General features: G+C 41.2%; 2 protein-coding genes across 4 annotated transcripts; both read right to left on the bottom strand.

Moving 5' to 3' along the window:
* Positions 1–1,213: 1,213 nt before the first annotated feature.
* LOC120732459 (gamma-enolase-like) lies at positions 1,214–8,057 on the bottom strand. 3 transcript variants are annotated; one of them, XM_040030076.1, is made up of 13 exons: positions 7,909–8,057; positions 7,271–7,356; positions 7,011–7,106; positions 6,816–6,874; positions 5,307–5,376; positions 5,051–5,184; positions 4,733–4,955; positions 4,461–4,658; positions 3,852–3,928; positions 3,364–3,488; positions 3,169–3,277; positions 1,990–2,048; positions 1,214–1,816 (listed from the first exon to the last, which is right to left on the bottom strand). In XM_040030076.1, the coding sequence occupies exons 1-13, from the start codon at positions 8,040–8,042 to the stop codon at positions 1,747–1,749; spliced, it is 1,440 nt and encodes a 479-aa protein (XP_039886010.1). In that variant the 5' UTR covers positions 8,043–8,057; the 3' UTR covers positions 1,214–1,746. The 3 variants fall into 3 exon arrangements, with proteins under 3 accessions (XP_039886010.1, XP_039886011.1, XP_039886012.1); XM_040030077.1 differs by lacking the exon at positions 7,909–8,057 and adding an exon at positions 7,711–7,874; XM_040030078.1 differs by lacking the exon at positions 7,909–8,057 and adding an exon at positions 7,715–7,874.
* Positions 8,058–8,786: 729 nt separating this feature from the next.
* mlf2 (myeloid leukemia factor 2) lies at positions 8,787–16,199 on the bottom strand. The gene is made up of 9 exons (XM_040030079.1): positions 15,886–16,199; positions 13,669–13,683; positions 13,468–13,579; positions 13,325–13,360; positions 11,512–11,565; positions 11,269–11,397; positions 10,862–11,021; positions 10,456–10,671; positions 8,787–9,389 (listed from the first exon to the last, which is right to left on the bottom strand). The coding sequence occupies exons 1-8, from the start codon at positions 15,927–15,929 to the stop codon at positions 10,460–10,462; spliced, it is 762 nt and encodes a 253-aa protein (XP_039886013.1). The 5' UTR covers positions 15,930–16,199; the 3' UTR covers positions 8,787–9,389; positions 10,456–10,459.
* Positions 16,200–16,297: the final 98 nt, after the last annotated feature.

Here is a 16,297-nt window from a genome sequence, read left to right as displayed (position 1 = left end):
CTCCTACATCCACTTTACACTAATCTATCCACTATATGTATAGCTGTCTTTGCTTTGTGTGTGTACTGTCTCTTCTCCTAATATAAACTTCTTTGTATTAGATTATATAAAGTCATCACCTTCTGTGATACTTGCTGCAATAACATTGTTTAAAACAGTTTCTAAAGACTATTTTTTATGCAGTATAAAAGATTAATAATTAAAAAAAAAAAAAAAAAAGCTGCTGCACTGCTGCCTGTGGATGTGACATTTGAGCCACTTTTCACTCGGCAACAGGTCTTTTTAAATATTCCCAATAATACCTGTGCTTTTCCTGTAGTATCAAAATGATCTGCTATGACACAGACTGTTGACGACAACACAGCAGGTGTTTGCCTCTGACAGCTGGTTATATTTAACGATGCGATTCTAATGAATTTCTGTGCATCACAGAAGTCTGTTTAAGTCACAATGTGTAAAGAAGTCAAGACAGCTACACAACTTTAACATTTTTTGTTGTTGTGCATGAACTGTGAAACCAAACTGTCAAGCTGGAGAGACTCTTTGACCCAAACACACACAGATTAAATTAAAGTAATTAAAGTTGCTTTAACTTAAAAGACAAACGCTGCGCAATGACGGCAGGATAGAGCATGAAAAAAAGAGACTAACAAGATAAGTCTTAAAACACACAGGGTCACTAAAAGGAAACATTACAGCAACTATGACCTGACAAAGGCACAGGGCTTTTCTCATTACTACTTTGTGCCTCCTTGTCTTCTGTGTCCTCCTGACTGTGACCCAGAAATCCATTCCCAAATTGCATCTATAGGACAGAGGAGGCAGCAGGAGGTGCCTAAAATCGAGGATGCACAGGTGTTTCCCTGCAAAAGTGTTTTTACCTGCATGAAAGAGGCACGGAACAGGCTTGAAATATTCAAACCATTATAGGAAGTCTTTAAGTATGAACAACTCATTCTTCTTATCCAGAAGTTGTTTCAGTCACAAAGACCACGAAACAAACAAACAAACCCCTATAGAAAAAAACATTTGTGCTAAAAGATTCCCTTATTGCACCACAGGTTTGAAATTATAATCATAAACCCTGTAAGATAATATTTCAGAGCTACATGGGTTTCTAGTTTTGCTCCATAACCGATTATATTTACCTCTCAAATTATGAAAAGAAGCACAGTGAGGCTTCTCTTCAAAACAAACACACCCAGATCTTTGGTTAGAGTTAACATATATCCATCTCTTTATTAAGCTTCACTTTGAACAGACAAAGTAGCAGACACAACTTTGCAGCAAGCTGTTAAACAGGAGGAGGAGGAAGAGGAGGGGGAAGAGGAGGAAACAACAGGGCACAAAAAAGATCAAAACACTTCTGCAGCAAGTGAAAAGGAGAGAGTCAGGGGGCTCAGGAAAATGAGAGAAACTAACAAGCCCGTGAAGGGGAGTGTAACTCAGTAGTTCAGTAGATTTTTTTTTCCTCCTCCAGGCTTTGTTAGGATTCGTGGAGGCTGGCTGTAGGCAATCATCTCTATCACTCACTGAAGTGTTAGATCGATATATTGTAGCTATAATGTGAAAACTAATTCGTTTTGATGCTTTTAAGTTCATCTTTGTGTGTTTAGTGCTTTGCTGATACACATAAACTTCTCACCACATAGAACTAATCAGGGAAATATGACACTATTTATATGTATGCGTGGGGTTTTTTGTTCTCTCTCATTTTGTCTGCTAAGAACACCGGCACCCCACTCCCTAAATGGCGCTGGGGTTGCGGAAGTTGTGTCCAGCAAAGCGAGCCTGATCGCCCAGCTCTTCCTCAATCCTGAGAGGAAGAGGAGGTGAAATGCAGAGCAGGAAGGTGAATGTGAAAGAAGATGACAACAGATAAAAGAATGAAGACAAGAGGAGAAATATCAAAATAGTGCAAGCGCTATACAGGAATCCATTTGCATACCATGTACATACGTTTATGCAATGTAAGCTACAGATACCCACCTCATGAGCTGATTGTATTTGGCCAGGCGTTCAGATCGACAGGGAGCTCCAGTTTTGATCTGAATGAAGAAAAAAAACACTAACAGCTACAGACGTGGCTGAACTTTTATCATTAATTCAACAAATCTCCACATGTCTGATCGCCTGTCGACGTTTATCTGATCTCTTCCTACTTGGGAGGTGGACTGCTGGAGTCTCCAGTAAGTGCAGTGCTGAGGATAAAGTTGTTTCGATCTGCAGTCCTCACAATTTGATTATTACTTGTTTTCAGCTTTAGACTGCCTGCATATGAAGCATTTAGGGAACAACGTAACCGGGTTACACTCCCCTCAAGCAGGTTCTGCACATTTAGAACTAATACTCTGTACCGAGGCAATAACTAACTGGCATTTTGATATTTAATACATATATTATTCTGTGTATAATGTTACAAATTCTGACTACTATTCTTAAAATTATATTTTTAGACAAAAGTGTTGAGAAAAACAAGCTGCAAATTATTAGTATTATGAAGATCTTATGACCAAATGTTTTGTATGTTTCTCTCCTAAAGTTTGCGTTTCGTCCCGTCTCTGCTCTCTTCTTTTCCCTCTCACACCCAACTGGGAACGGTGGTTGGCTGCCTCTACCCTGAGCCTGGTTCTGCCAGGGAGTTCTTTCTTCCCACTGTTGCCAAGTGGGCTGGCTGACTGTTAAGGTTTCTTTCTAACAATTTAGGGTCTTTACCTTCCAATATAAAGCACCTTGAACTAAACTGAATTGACTGTATTGATATTTCACTGTTGTTATCAATGCACTGATTAGTTAACTTATTAATTTCAGGACTTCAGTTGTTTTTAGAAGTACAGTAAAAAGTTAATGAATATTGAGCTGCTTCATTTCCACATCTGTTTATTACCTCATGCTCTTATTTGCACTGCTTTATCATGTATAATACATATTATTATACATAATTACAATAATCATACATAATTTCCTTAGGGATTAATAAAGTATGCTGATTCTGATTCTGATTATTGCTGCTTTGTATGGTCCCAAAGTGTGATGCTGCACTGTTATGTTGCTGTTATGTTGCTTATGCACCGGGACCCAAGGAAAACTTAGAGCATGAAACGTGATCAGTAATAAGCAGTTAAGCTAGCAGAGGGATATGAGCTGTCAGACTGTTGCATGTGTTACCTGTCCAGTGCAGAGACCAACCACCAGGTCAGCTATAAAAGTGTCCTCTGTCTCTCCTGAGCGGTGGCTCACCATCACGCCCCAGCCGTTCTCCTGTGCCAGCTTGCACCTGGAAAACCAGAGGGGAAATTAGTATAACTGCAATCCGTGTGTGTGCCCACAGATTTTGGCTTGAAACACATAAAGTCAACTCACGCTTTGATGGCCTCTGTAACAGACCCAATCTGGTTGACTTTGAGGAGCAGACAGTTGCAGGCTTTTTCCTCCACAGCTCGTTGTATTCTTCGTGGGTTGGTGACTGTCAGGTCATCTCCAACAACCTGCACAACGAGTGAAGTGAAGGGCACGGGGATTAGTATCACGTGTACTTATTCAGGGGACATTAACCTTTGTTGTATCCCTAAGTGTGTAAATGAAGTTCTGGTCCACATAGAATAAATAAGACAGCAGTATTGGAGGGGAGAGGAGGGGTACGTGCTTTAATGTGTATGGATATTGATAGAAACTTGCTTTTTACGACTTGGCTCATTCTGCTAAATAAAAACAGGATGACTTTACTTCTGCACCATTAATTTTGACTGTTCTTTGTTTAATGGAAGGAGGAGGAATACGAGATTACCTGTTGAAGAAGAGCTGCGCTGATCTACTTCCACATAATAATGGCATAATTTGTAATATCTTACCTGGATACCCACTGAGGCTGTGAACTGAGACCAAGCGGGCCAGTCATCCTGGTCAAAAGGATCTTCAATAGACACCACTAGAGGGAAAGACACATGGGTAAGATCATTTTCCTCCATGACTCAAATATTACAACACTGTAGGAGAAACACAAGGCTAGCTGAAATCACTAGTAGCTGTTCTAATGCCTTTAGATCTACTGATATTAATTACAGATGCAAACATGCACACAGCCCACAAATAGTATGCACACCATTTACAGGGTAAAGACCCACATCAGAGCAGTACCCCGCTTGCCAAATTTGCAATGTAGCACATAATTAAATCTTCCTTAACAGCTTCATGTGTCGGGAGGCGAGACCAGGCTCTTTCTGCCGCCCCTTTTCTCTTTTTCTTTGACTATTTCTTTCTAAAATGTGACAAAAGAAATATGGTGGGAGGAAAAAAACATATGGAGTCGACTGCGATAGCCCTGATGCTTTGATTCAAGCTGACTGAGGCTTAGAGAAATCAATAACACCCCCCCCCCCCCTTTTTTTTTTTTAATGACTAAGAGGTGGCCACATTGTGCTCTCTGGAGAACATGTGTACTCACACACCACATTACACACCTGGGTAGTTATTAATGAACCCCTGGTAGATGGCGGCCAGCTCATCAGCGGTGATGTTGCGGGCAGCATTTGGTGGAGACTTAAAGTCCAGGTCATATTTGCCCTCGCTGAAGAACTCTGAAGCAGCAACATCCATTCCTATCACCACCTTATCTGTGAAGCCCGCCTTCTCTATGGCTGTCTTTATCAGCTCCAGAGCTGACAGGAAGAAACAGGAGCGATATGTTAGATTAGGCTGAAGGAAATTGTTTTCAGGTGGTCGCCGTGCTTACCTTCACTGTTCTCTTGTATGTTAGGGGCAAACCCCCCTTCATCACCCACATTTGTAGCATCCTGACCATATTTCTCCTTTATGACACTTCTCAGTGTCTGGTAGAGCTCCGCCCCCACACGCAGAGCATCACGGAAAGACTCGGCACCCACTGGAAGAACCATGAATTCCTGCATGGCCAGCCTGTTCCCAGCGTGAGAGCCTCCATTGATCACATTAAAAGCCTAAAAGAATGTCAGATGGATGTGGGTTTTTTTTTTATGGTTGGTCATTTATGTTTGGAGAAAAATTAATTTTTTTTACCAACTATAAAACTCACAGGAACAGGGAGGACCAGCTCTCTGTTTCCTGCCAGGTCAGCAATGTGACGGTACAGGGGGACACCTTTCTCTGCTGCGCCAGCTTTGCATATGGCCAGCGATACTCCCAGAATAGAGTTGGCACCAAACTTAGCTGGAGGCGAAATAGAGGCAGTCACAAACATAACGCACACATGCAGTCGGTACTCACTGATGCGGAAACATGTCAGTACACATATATACCATCACCCCACACGAGATGTGAGCGAGGCTTACATTTGTTGTCAGTGCCGTCCATTTCAATCATCACATTGTCCAGCTTCTCCTGCTCCAGCACACTGATTCCCTGGAAGAAAAACACAATATTCCTCATACAGTAAACAGATTTTTTCATTTCAGTCCCGCTCGGCTGCTCATCAGGTTCTGCAGCATAAACTGAATATTCTTTTGTTTATCCCATCACTTTGCTGGATGAATCCCCATCATGTACTATTTTAATAGAGCATTTTGCTCTCACAATACAGGCTTACTTGTGGTTCCTCCAGATTTAAAAGGGGGGCAGTGCTTCAGCTATCGCGCCCATCTCTCCTGGTTTGGGTTCAAGCTCTCCCTTTTTTTTGATACATCTTATAGTTAGTATTGGATTAGATGACCCTGAGGTATCCCTTAGTTCAGGGGTGGCCAACTCCAGGCCTTGAGAGCCAGTGTCCTGCAGGTTTTAGATGTGTCCTTGATCCATCACAGCTGATTTAAATGGCTAAATTATCTCCTCAACATTTCTTGAAGTTCTCCAGAGGCCTAGTAATGAACTAATCATTTGAATCAGGCTTGTTGATCCAGGGTGATATCTAAAACCTGCAGGACACCAGCTCTCGAAGCCTGGAGTTGGCCACCCCCTGCCTTAGTTACACTGATGTAGCCTTAAGCTGATGCACTGATCACTTCTTCTCCACTCCCATCGTCTTCTCTTCCTATGCATTTTTATGTCACTATTGCACTACATTAACTGTGTATCTTCTCCCTTTGTTTTTGCCCATTGTTTCTCTTTACCCTCAGAATTAACTGGCTGCAACAGATGGCTGCCCCTCCCTGAGCCAAATGCTGCTGAAGATTTCTTCTGAGCAAAACGAAGCCAATGCCAAAATGCTAAATCTGCAGCTCCTTGTATGGCGACTTGGGGTTCTGTCCAACAGTGACTCACAAGTTTAAAGTCAAAACCTTAGCCTGGTAAATAACATATTTACACGGGACTGTAGTCTCTATGGCTAATTAACATTACAGGAGTGTGGACACTCTGACCTGCATATATTCCAACACAACGAGCTGGAGCCAGTTGTTGTTTGCTAGGCCTCAAGCACTAAACTCCACTTAATGAACAGGACCTCTGCCTTTTGGCACCAACAGTACTAATAATATGACTTGCAATGAAGCATGGCCCATCCAAAAGGATGAGTAAACCTCTCGTATTTTAAGCAGTATGTCACTTAGCACTAATTAGCAGGTGTGCCTGTATAACAAAAACAAAATAAATACAGCTAGGCTTCATAATGTGGAGCCAACCTAGAAATCAATGTCATGCTGGCTTCACCCATCTTCTATATACAGTCTATGGAGTCTTCTTCTCCCACACTGTTTGGTGATAGAGGCGCATGTGATGTTTTTGGTTCTCTCTGTAATACTATAACATTTCACTTACAACAGAAAGCACCTTGAGGTTACTGTTGGTTGTGAACTCGTGCTATGTACAGTAAACAAAACTGAACTGAGCCAAAGTGAAGTACTCACAGACTGGATGAGGGCGGGTCCAAGGGTGTCATTAATGTGAGCAACAGCCTTTGTCACACCTTTAGTGCAAAACATGTGGAGCCAGTTAGTCCCCATTTTGTTACAATAAGGAAAAGAACCATCATGCAAAATCAGATACAGGCAGAAAAACAAGAGCGCTTAGTGCAGGGGAGACATCTTTGTAAGTGTTCAAACCTTTGCCCTTGTAGCGAGTCTTGTCGCCATCTCGGAGCTCCAGAGCCTCGTAGATGCCTGTGGAGGCACCACTGGGAACAGCAGCCCTGAAAAGACCTGGAATCGAAGCATATGATTGGTGGGTGGATAGAGGAGGCAGACGTAATGGGGTGAAAGGTTGAGGGAGAGGAAAGAGGATGGAGAAGGATGTAGTTAACCTTAATGAAATAATCTAAACATTAATTTGAGACATTACACAAGAGATTTTATTTTTTCTAAACCTTTGTCTGTATGCAGATCTACTTCCACAGTGGGGTTTCCCCTGGAGTCCAAGATCTCCCTGGCAACAATATTCACTATAGACATCCTGTTAAAATAAATAAATAAATAAAAACAAGGGAACATTGGCCTCATTTCAAATGCAGATTTCATCCAGTGCTCATACACTCAGTCTATGTTATTTTAATTAGAGAAGGAAACACATGAGCAAGCAAAGCTGCGCGTGAAGATGAAGCTCGGTATGAAAATAGCCTGTGAAATACCAAAAGCACTCATATGAAAAACAAGGACTTCACACTCTCTTCCTCTTTTCCACTTGAACACACACTGTGATGATAGTGACGCAGCCTTGAGGATGGAAAGCTGTGGAAAAAGAGGCTCTCAAGGAAGATGCTCACACTCACACAGAGAAAGACATGAATCAGAAACCAGTGATGCGCACCTACTTAAAAATCTGTCAAACTGTTCCAGACCACAAACCAGCTCAATTTCTCGCCCGTTTCAGTCAGTGACAGAGAGCACGGACCAACAGAGATGAGACGCAAAAGACAGCGCAGGTAGCGACGAGGAGATGGGGGAGGGGAGCGGGATGAGAGGGATGGAGGGACTGAAGAAACAGATCAATCTTTTTAAACGTTACCTGCAGCTTGTTTGAAGCCTGGTGGAGAAAGTGAGCGAATGTGGGCGAATGAGGAGCAATAGCGGGAAGGGGAGGCGGGAGGAGAAGGGGTGAAAACGTATGACACACGGGGGGAGGGTGAGCATGTGAGTCATTGGAAGATGCAGAGGAGGGGAGGGAACAAAGCAAGGAGAGAGGAAAAAGAGATAGGAAGGAGGAATTGAGTAGAAGAGCTGAAGCAATGTGGATTTGTGTATTAATAGGGGTGCAGGAAACAATGTAACCATCTGAGCATTTAACATACACCGCTACTTTACACCCACGCAGTCCTGTCATACGTGCTGCGTACACATCTGCTCACTGCTGATAACTACAGAGGCACTCGTGACATGAAAATATTGTCCCAGCAAACTGATACATGAAACGTTCATTTGCGCTTCCTGTCAGGTCCAAGCAGCGCTGCGATACAGCTGAAGTAAGTGCATGTGGATGACAGGCAGGAGATGTGACAACAAAGCAACCACAAGGAGGATGCATCTTAGCAAAGACAGCAGAAAAGAAGGCGCCTTGTTGGGGAACGTTAGATATCTAATGATAGGGATTAAAGGAAACAAGAAGACAGGTAGACGGGAGCAGCCGCTGCCGGAGGGAGGATGTGCATTTAAAAATAGTCTTAGATGTAATTAAAGATACAGCCAGCACGAGCAAAATGCAGACGGGAAGCTATGGGGCGTTTGGAGAAAAGGAAAGTTTTTCATTGGCTGCCCCGCTTGAACGTGCCATCTGGACATCACATGACCTGCAGACACGGTGGCACAGGGAAGATGAAGAGGGCGCACACCTATGAATGCGTGCATGCATGTGTATGTAGACTTGCATTGACACAAATGAACACGTTATTTAGCTGTCAATACATTTTATGAATAAGCAAGGGTTTAAAAAACAAAAGGAAAAATACAGAATCGGAAAACTCTTTAAACAACACTCCATAATTTAAGACATGCAACCCCAAAACATCAAAACAGAGGCACACTTTGCAATTATCTAACAATGTTTAATGAACTTTTTATTTATTACATTAATTAGTTATCAGTATACAATTCAATTCACCGACACACGAGTGTCTTCACAAACATAAAATGGATTGTACAGCAGATGTACTGTATACTGTAGCACTTTAGTGCAGTGGGCAAAGACACATGTCAAGTTTAGAGAATGAGTGTTTATATATATTTATACATTAAGTGAGTGTAGTTATACCCATGTTTACACAGGGGCGTTTGTAAGTGTGTCTGTGTGTGTAAGAGTAAAGAATTTAAACTCTAACCATTGTGTGTGTGTGTGCGTGTGTATGTGTGTGTGTATAATATGTTGTTCATGTAAAGACAGTCCAGTCATATCAAACATTTATGGCGGGCATCAACTTCCCGTCCTCATCGTGGTTCACAGCATCGGGGAAATCCTCAACTCCTTCAATCTGGTCGCATTGTTATACGGAACACCTGGAGGGACAAACACACAATGCCAAAAAAGTGCATTAGATAAACTAAACTGAGTGATTGGTAGCTATATTGTGGGCCATAGATCACTGAGGCGTGATCTATGGCCCACAACTACTAATAGGCTTGCTCACACCTTTGCACAGCACTGAGACCCCAACACAGTGCTGGGATTTTGTGGCTGCTGTGCATTAGCCTAAAGGACTTAAAATTCCTAGAAGAAAATGATCAGGCTACGGTGGCGGTGCAAACAGTAAACAGAGAAGAAAACAACCTTATTTTTAAATTATTTTTTAACGGTAAGAAGGTTTATTTGGGTATTGCTGAAATTAAGTCGATGAAATTATGAGACATGATCAGATAGATTGGACAGGCCATGTGCTGTTATAAGGTTTCAGAAGCTCTTCTACATATACAGGAGCCTGGCCATATAAGGTTTTATATGTTATAATTAATATTTCAAAATTAACTTCACTGGAAGCCAGTGAGGCCCGCCGCTCTCTGCGATGCGGCATATGGTCGCCTGCTCATCCCAGTGAGCTAAACTGGTGCCCCTGCCATTTTAATGATATATGAATACAGAAGCTCCGAGATTCAAAGGTTATACAGAGGGAGACTTTCTGGAAAAATAAAAAAAAGACTTTGGAAAAAAACCTCTAACTTCTTCACTTCCTATACTAAGAGTATTGTGGAGGTTTTCTCTGAGTAATGGCACCTATTGTTCAGGAGGATACTGCAGCAGGTACTCATGTGTGAAGAGCAGTCTCAGAAAAGTGTTAAAACAAGGGCAGTAAACCATTCTGTAGAACTATGTAGGGAAAATAGCTGGCATTGTTTAATCTCCTAGCATTCAAGGTGCAAATGAACAAAAGCAAATCAAAAAGCAGTGACAACGTTTAGCATTTATAATTTCTTACTGTGCAAACCAATATACTGCGAAAAAGTATTTATAAGAGTAAAATATGGCCATTTAACTTTATGTCTGATAACATTCAGAAATTAATAAGCTCACAACAGATTACAGCAATTATAATAATAGTGGCACAATGATCTCTGACATCTCTCTTACCTTCTCACCAGTCGTAACGTGGGCGGGTTTGGGGCTGACGGTGTCTGGGGGACTCGTGCCGATGACCTGGTGGGGACGTTGAACTGGGAGGAGCGGTAAGAGCGAGCTGCTGGCCGCCTCCTCGCCGATCGCGGCCGTAGTCCAACCCACGAGCATTCGGGGGAGCGTATCTTCCTGCTTCTCTTCTCCACTCCTCGTCAAATGCTGGAGCCTCACCTAGCAGGAACAAACACCGGGTTAAGAGCCAAAAAGAAAAAAAAAGAAATCACACGTGTGTGAAGCGAGACCATCAAAGTCACAACTCCTCATTCATCTCCTTTGCCCCCTTTTTAAATTCAATTCCAATTAGCTTGAATAGTAGGTGAAGCCTGAGCTAAGATTAGTGTTGTAATCAGGGTCGACTCACTCTCATCCAGGTTAATGTAGTCTTGCCGTTCTTCACAGTCTCCAGTGCGGCGATTTCGTGAACGCGCCATTATGTGTGCACGGTCTCCAATGTGGTGGCCAATGGCAAGACCCTCCAGGCCGCTCTCGCTGTCCCTCACCGACTGCCGCGTCTCACGGATCTGGGGGAAGAAAAAACAAAAAAAACAAACAAATCAAAAAATACCTCAGATTACAAAATCAGGCAGGAAGGAATGAACTTAAGTTCATCTCTGATATTTATACTGTACATAATCTATTTACAGTCACTACACTTACTGGTGTTAATGAGGCCAGCAGACTAATTAGGCCCCAGCCACTGAGCAGGTCTACTTACATGGCTCTGACCACAACTTCGTATATATTTGAACTAATATGAGTTATTCCTACCCCCCCTGGGCCTGTCCTTGTTTCACTGGTCTGCTGATAAACTTTAGGAGCCCCTGGGTCTGTTGACGAATATGAGATCACTGTTGAGGAGGAAAACGTCTGACAGTTTGGTGAACCAGACATTCTGTCCTGGAAGAAGAAAAATAATGGAAAGTAAATAGAAATGATGGAGAACTAGTGAGACACACATTTAATTTACGACAGTAATTCCTTTCTGTTTATTTGGAAAGAAAAGCAACTCACCACGTTTCCCATCATTTCTCCCATCATGCCAAACATATCCATGAACCCTCCACCCTGCAAGCAATAAGAGGATCTTTACATTTCTCATTTGAGCATTCCCCAACCACAGGCAGAAAAGCAGCATACATTGTGTGTTGAGTGCACAGTTGTCAATAACCACTTTTCCAGTGCAGGAGCTCGTGGCAGCCATGAGGTGCTGCACAGCGCCATAAACAGCCCTTTCAGCCTCTCTGTTTTCCACTGTGGTCTAGAACCCTTTGACAATATAACAACAGTGGACACTGTTGCGTCCACCAATACTGGAGAATTTCACAGTGTTGATAGCTACTCTTCTTCCTGTTTCTGACTGGTAGACAGTTGTTTTGTTTTGTTTTCAAGATTAACCAATTAAAATGGTAAATGGCCTGCATTTGTATAGCGCTTTTCTAGTCCTTAAGGACCCCAAAGCGCTTTACACTACATTCAGTCATTCACCCATTCACACACACATTCACACACTGGTGATGGCAAGCTACATTGTAGCCACAGCTGCCCTGGGGTGCACTGACAGAGGCGAGGCTGCCGGACACTGGCGCCACCGGGCCCTCTGACCACCACCAGTAGGTAAACATGGGGTTAGTATCTTGCCCAAGGATATTTGGCATGCAGCCAGGAGGCAGCCTGGGATCAAACCACCGACCTTCTGATTAGTGGCTGACCTGCTCTGCCACCTGAATTAACTGGGCCACTCAGATATCTAACCTAGAGTATGCACTTCTATCCTAAAAACAGACTGAAAGATGTTCTATGACGGCAGTTCCCGTTGTTGGAAAACGCCCAAAAGTGTTACGTTTTGTAGGAGAAAACATTCTTTGAGCAATCCCCTTAAATTTTTTAACCCTTTATTTAATCCAGGATCCCAGATGACATCAGGGAGGAGATGAAATACACCCTGCACAGGCCAAACAAAGATAAACAAATAACTGACACGAATGTCTGTAGACTGTGTGAAGAAGCTGGGGCACCCAGGCTAAGGAGAACATGCAAACTCAACACAGAAAGATGGCCAGCAGGATTAAACTTGGTGGCTTATTGCTATATGGCAGCAGCGATAACTGCTGAACCACCATAATCATAAAATCCATATAATAAATGACAAAACTTATTTTATTATTTTAAATCAGCAGTCATTCTTTTAAGATTTAAGATTCGTTTAAGGTAATAACAGATCTGGGTAATGTGCCTTTATTTATTTTGTTGCATTTTTATTCAGGTTTACTTTTTTACTTTTCTATATTTAACCGAGCTCCTTCCTTGCATATTTTTTTACTTTATTGAGAGATTTTGCTTTGCCATATTGTATTGAGCTGGTTTCACACTGACACTCTGTAAAAAGTCAGAAAAAGCAAGTTCAGACACAGCAGGAGATGACTTGCGGTGGGTTCTCTCTAGAGAGAACATACTTGGCGAAGGAGCTGCCTGATGAGAAGGTACAGGAAGCAGGACACTCGATGCCAACTCATTAGCTATTATTAACTATTATTACTGCTGCTATTTTTTCTTATCTGAGCAAATCAATAAACTTAAACTTTGCACCACCTACGTTGTGTAATACCTTGAAATGTTCAGGGCTACAGAGTTTTGGGGATGTAAACCTCAATCTAACCTATTAAGAAGTCTAATATAATTACACTGGAGCCTATCAATCATCAGTCAGAATATCATCATGAGGCTGGTGACAGAATTAAGAGTTCTGTAATTCCTTTAATGAAAATTAAGTCACCATGCACCGTGTTTGCAGTTGTTAAAAGAGGTCATAGAAGGTGTTACTAACCATTCCCATCATGCCAAAAGGAGCCAGAGGGCCAGCCTAAAAGACAAATATACACCTTAAAATTTAAAAAAAGGCAGTAAACAAAAAGCCAATCTGGACATACAAAACTCATACAAAGTATCTATCAGCACAGAGTCTGTTACCTGTCTGCGTGATGCACGATGTGGCTGCATCTGAGGAGCAAGAGGGAAAGGCTCCATCCCAAATGGTCCAAACAGACTCCTCATCTGCTGCCTGTGAGCTGCAAACGGATCCCTGGAAGAAATCAAAAGCATTTATCAGACTTTTGTGTTCGATTTCGCATGTATGAATCAACTGAGTGTAGCTGTGTGAACTGTACTCACATAGGTGAAGGTAAACTGAAAACGACACAAGGAGGAAAACTGTAAACTTTCAAGTACAAAGCAAATACTCCAGCAAAGTGTTTCAAGTTCCACTGGGTTTGTGAGCCCAGTTTAGCCAACCATTATTTTGCTTTATTATTTTCTTCAGTATGGGGGTTTAATACAAGAAAAGCCAGTAATGTAAGAAAATCTATTATAGTGTATTTTGTATACATATAAAAAAATTAATAAATTCACACAGCGAACTCTTCTCTCATGCACCCTGCTTTATTAACCAGGCTATCAGCCACCTTTGTTTTCATTATTTTCATAATCTGAATATTGTTTCAACAAGCAAGTCAATCAACTGACACATCGTTTTGTAGCTAAAGTGATTTTCCAACCAGTGACCAGTGAATATCAATGAAATTTTGCTACTGTTTTTTCTTTTTCTTTCATTATTTTTTAAAAATGAAACTTTTTTCTTCGAGCAACAACTTTGGCAGCATAAAGTGGGAAGACACAAACTTTTCTCAACTTTCAGGTGAGCGATTTGAGAGACTTCCAATGAGAGCACAGGATATCAATGATTGATATTATCGCAGGTTAGTAAATACTTTAGTGGGTTACCTCGACAACCAGAGCCTGGAATACCCACTAGCAACCAGCTTTAAAGTGAGGACACACCTTGATGTTTGGTTGTTAACGAATAGTTGTCGAAAATTAGTCCCCACTTCATGTTGTCCGTTCTTGCTTTAAGCCCCTCAATTTAGTTATTTTTCTATGACTCTGGCTGCATTGTTGCTGAAAATTGGTGTCTGTCTGGTTGCTCCTTTAAAGTGTGTTTGCCAATTTAAAATGTAATAGACCAAATGATTAAAAAAAGAAGAAAAAAGATATTAAAGGACAAAAACAACTGCCAATGAATTAGTTTAATAAACATCCAGTAAGCCTGGAGGCACACCAAACATGGACTTGTATAACATCAAGACCCAAATCAAATACTGAAATTTGCATTTTGTGCATCTGTGTCGTTAGATTGTGCTGTGGTTGTAACAGAAAGCTGATGTTTATCTGTTAAATGGAAAATAAGTGTGATGAAGAGCTGAGATGCAATCATTGCATCTTTATTAATAAAAGGCCTATTGGAAATGAGTCAAAACAGAAAGTTTATTTCCACCTACAAAGGTGTTTTTGTTTTTTGTTTTTAATTTCCATTATAAAAATGCTTTTACACTGCATTTATTAAAATAGCAAAATATTATGCATTTTCCATTTCCATCCATTTGCCTGAGGGAAAAATGCACTAATGTAAAGAATGCAAGACTGGCAAGACAGTAGGTCTTGAGAATGATATGAATGCAAAGAGAATATGCATACATATTTATTCAAAAATGATTTCTTGGCTATAATTAGAGTACCATCTGGAAAATCTAGAATTATGTACTATTTGGGTTAGACTATACTGATACTTTTGTTTTTGTGGTACACCTTCATTTTGATAAAACCTGTATGAAAAGTTAGATGAAAAAAATAGCTATTTTTCATTTGCAAATAATATTTTGATTTATTTTGCATTATTGTAAAGTACAAATATATGCCATTCAGAAATTTTCACTAGTAGTCTTTTGCATTGTGATGTTTTTTTAAGTTTATTTATGTGTGTTTAAATATCAGAATAAAATCGCGGTTATATTCCATAATTGATCAAGCAGTGCGCCTTTTCTGAAAATAAATCGTTTGTTTGTGAGACATGAGCCGAAATAGAAGATTTACTTGCACCTGTTATTTCGATTTTTTTGTCTGAAATAAAAAACCAAAAATGCATATATGCTGTATTTACTGAGGGCTGCGAGATTACGGATTTTTTTCATCCATTTGCCAGCGGGAAATGCGCTAATGTAAACCTGCCAGACTACAAAAGTGAGCACTTTTAAACCTAAAAAACAAGAGGTTTAAAGAAACAGTGGAAATCCAATGAGAGCAATTGACTGCTAAATGTAGTGACCGGCTGGTTATAACTAAATACTGTTGAACGCTAACACCTTTTTGTTATTGTCTATCCAATATGGTGGACCAGTGTAGGCCCCCACAGCTGGCAGGAGTAACGGAGGGTACCTGCTACAAGGGACAGTGGAAATTTTTTAAACTTAGCAATCCACAATATAGCTACCAATCACTTATAGAACACAAAGACACCAGTGTCAAAAGAAAAAAGTGTGAAATGTCAGTACTTACATCATATAGGGATCTTCATCAACGTCACTCAAGAACCGAAACATGCTAGGTGATTTCTCAGCTGGCTGATTCGAGCCAGCTAGCAAGGTAAACAGTTTTTAAAGGCTGATAGAAAATGAACTCAAACTCGATTTAAGCTGAAGTGGGGGATCTTTTACCAGCTCCCTCTCGAAAACCACGCACAATTACTACTGCTTAACAAGGAGGCAGAAATCGTAGCGTCTCAATAAACAGCGATTTCCAGAAACCTGGAGAAAACACAAAAACGGAAGTCAGTCCTCTGACAAAGGGAAGCAACGCTGCTATCAAGTTAGCATCAAAGCTAACAAAGCTAACTTCCGGTTAGCATATTTTCACAATAACACATTTCCGGAGAGGCTTCTAGGACAATTTTTGGCACTTTTTCTGCAGA

The sequence above is a fragment of the Simochromis diagramma genome, unplaced genomic scaffold (assembly GCF_900408965.1).
Source record: "Simochromis diagramma unplaced genomic scaffold, fSimDia1.1 OVJJ01000361.1, whole genome shotgun sequence".
Taxonomy (NCBI): domain Eukaryota; kingdom Metazoa; phylum Chordata; class Actinopteri; order Cichliformes; family Cichlidae; genus Simochromis; species Simochromis diagramma.
The sequence above is the reverse complement of the archived record's forward strand: the minus strand, read 5'-3'. Positions and strand labels throughout refer to the sequence as shown.

Bases quoted from the DNA above. Each gene is read 5' to 3' on its own strand.
- LOC120732459 (XM_040030076.1), bottom strand. From the start codon at position 8,042: ATGACTCACATGCTCACCCTCCCCCCGTGTGTCATACGTTTTCACCCC. The intron at 6,875-7,010 runs GTTTGAACACTT...TTTGCACTAAAG, and splicing joins GACTCGCTACAAGGGCAAAG to GTGTGACAAAGGCTGTTGCT. The intron at 2,049-3,168 runs GTAACACATGCA...TTCTTCATTCAG, and splicing joins TTGGTCTCTGCACTGGACAG to ATCAAAACTGGAGCTCCCTG.
- mlf2 (XM_040030079.1), bottom strand. From the start codon at position 15,929: ATGTTTCGGTTCTTGAGTGACGTTGATGAAGATCCCTATATGAT. The intron at 11,022-11,268 runs GTAGGAATAACT...TTCTTCCCCCAG, and splicing joins CAAGGACAGGCCCAGGGGGG to ATCCGTGAGACGCGGCAGTC. The intron at 10,672-10,861 runs GTGAGTCGACCC...TGTTCCTGCTAG, and splicing joins CTACATTAACCTGGATGAGA to GTGAGGCTCCAGCATTTGAC.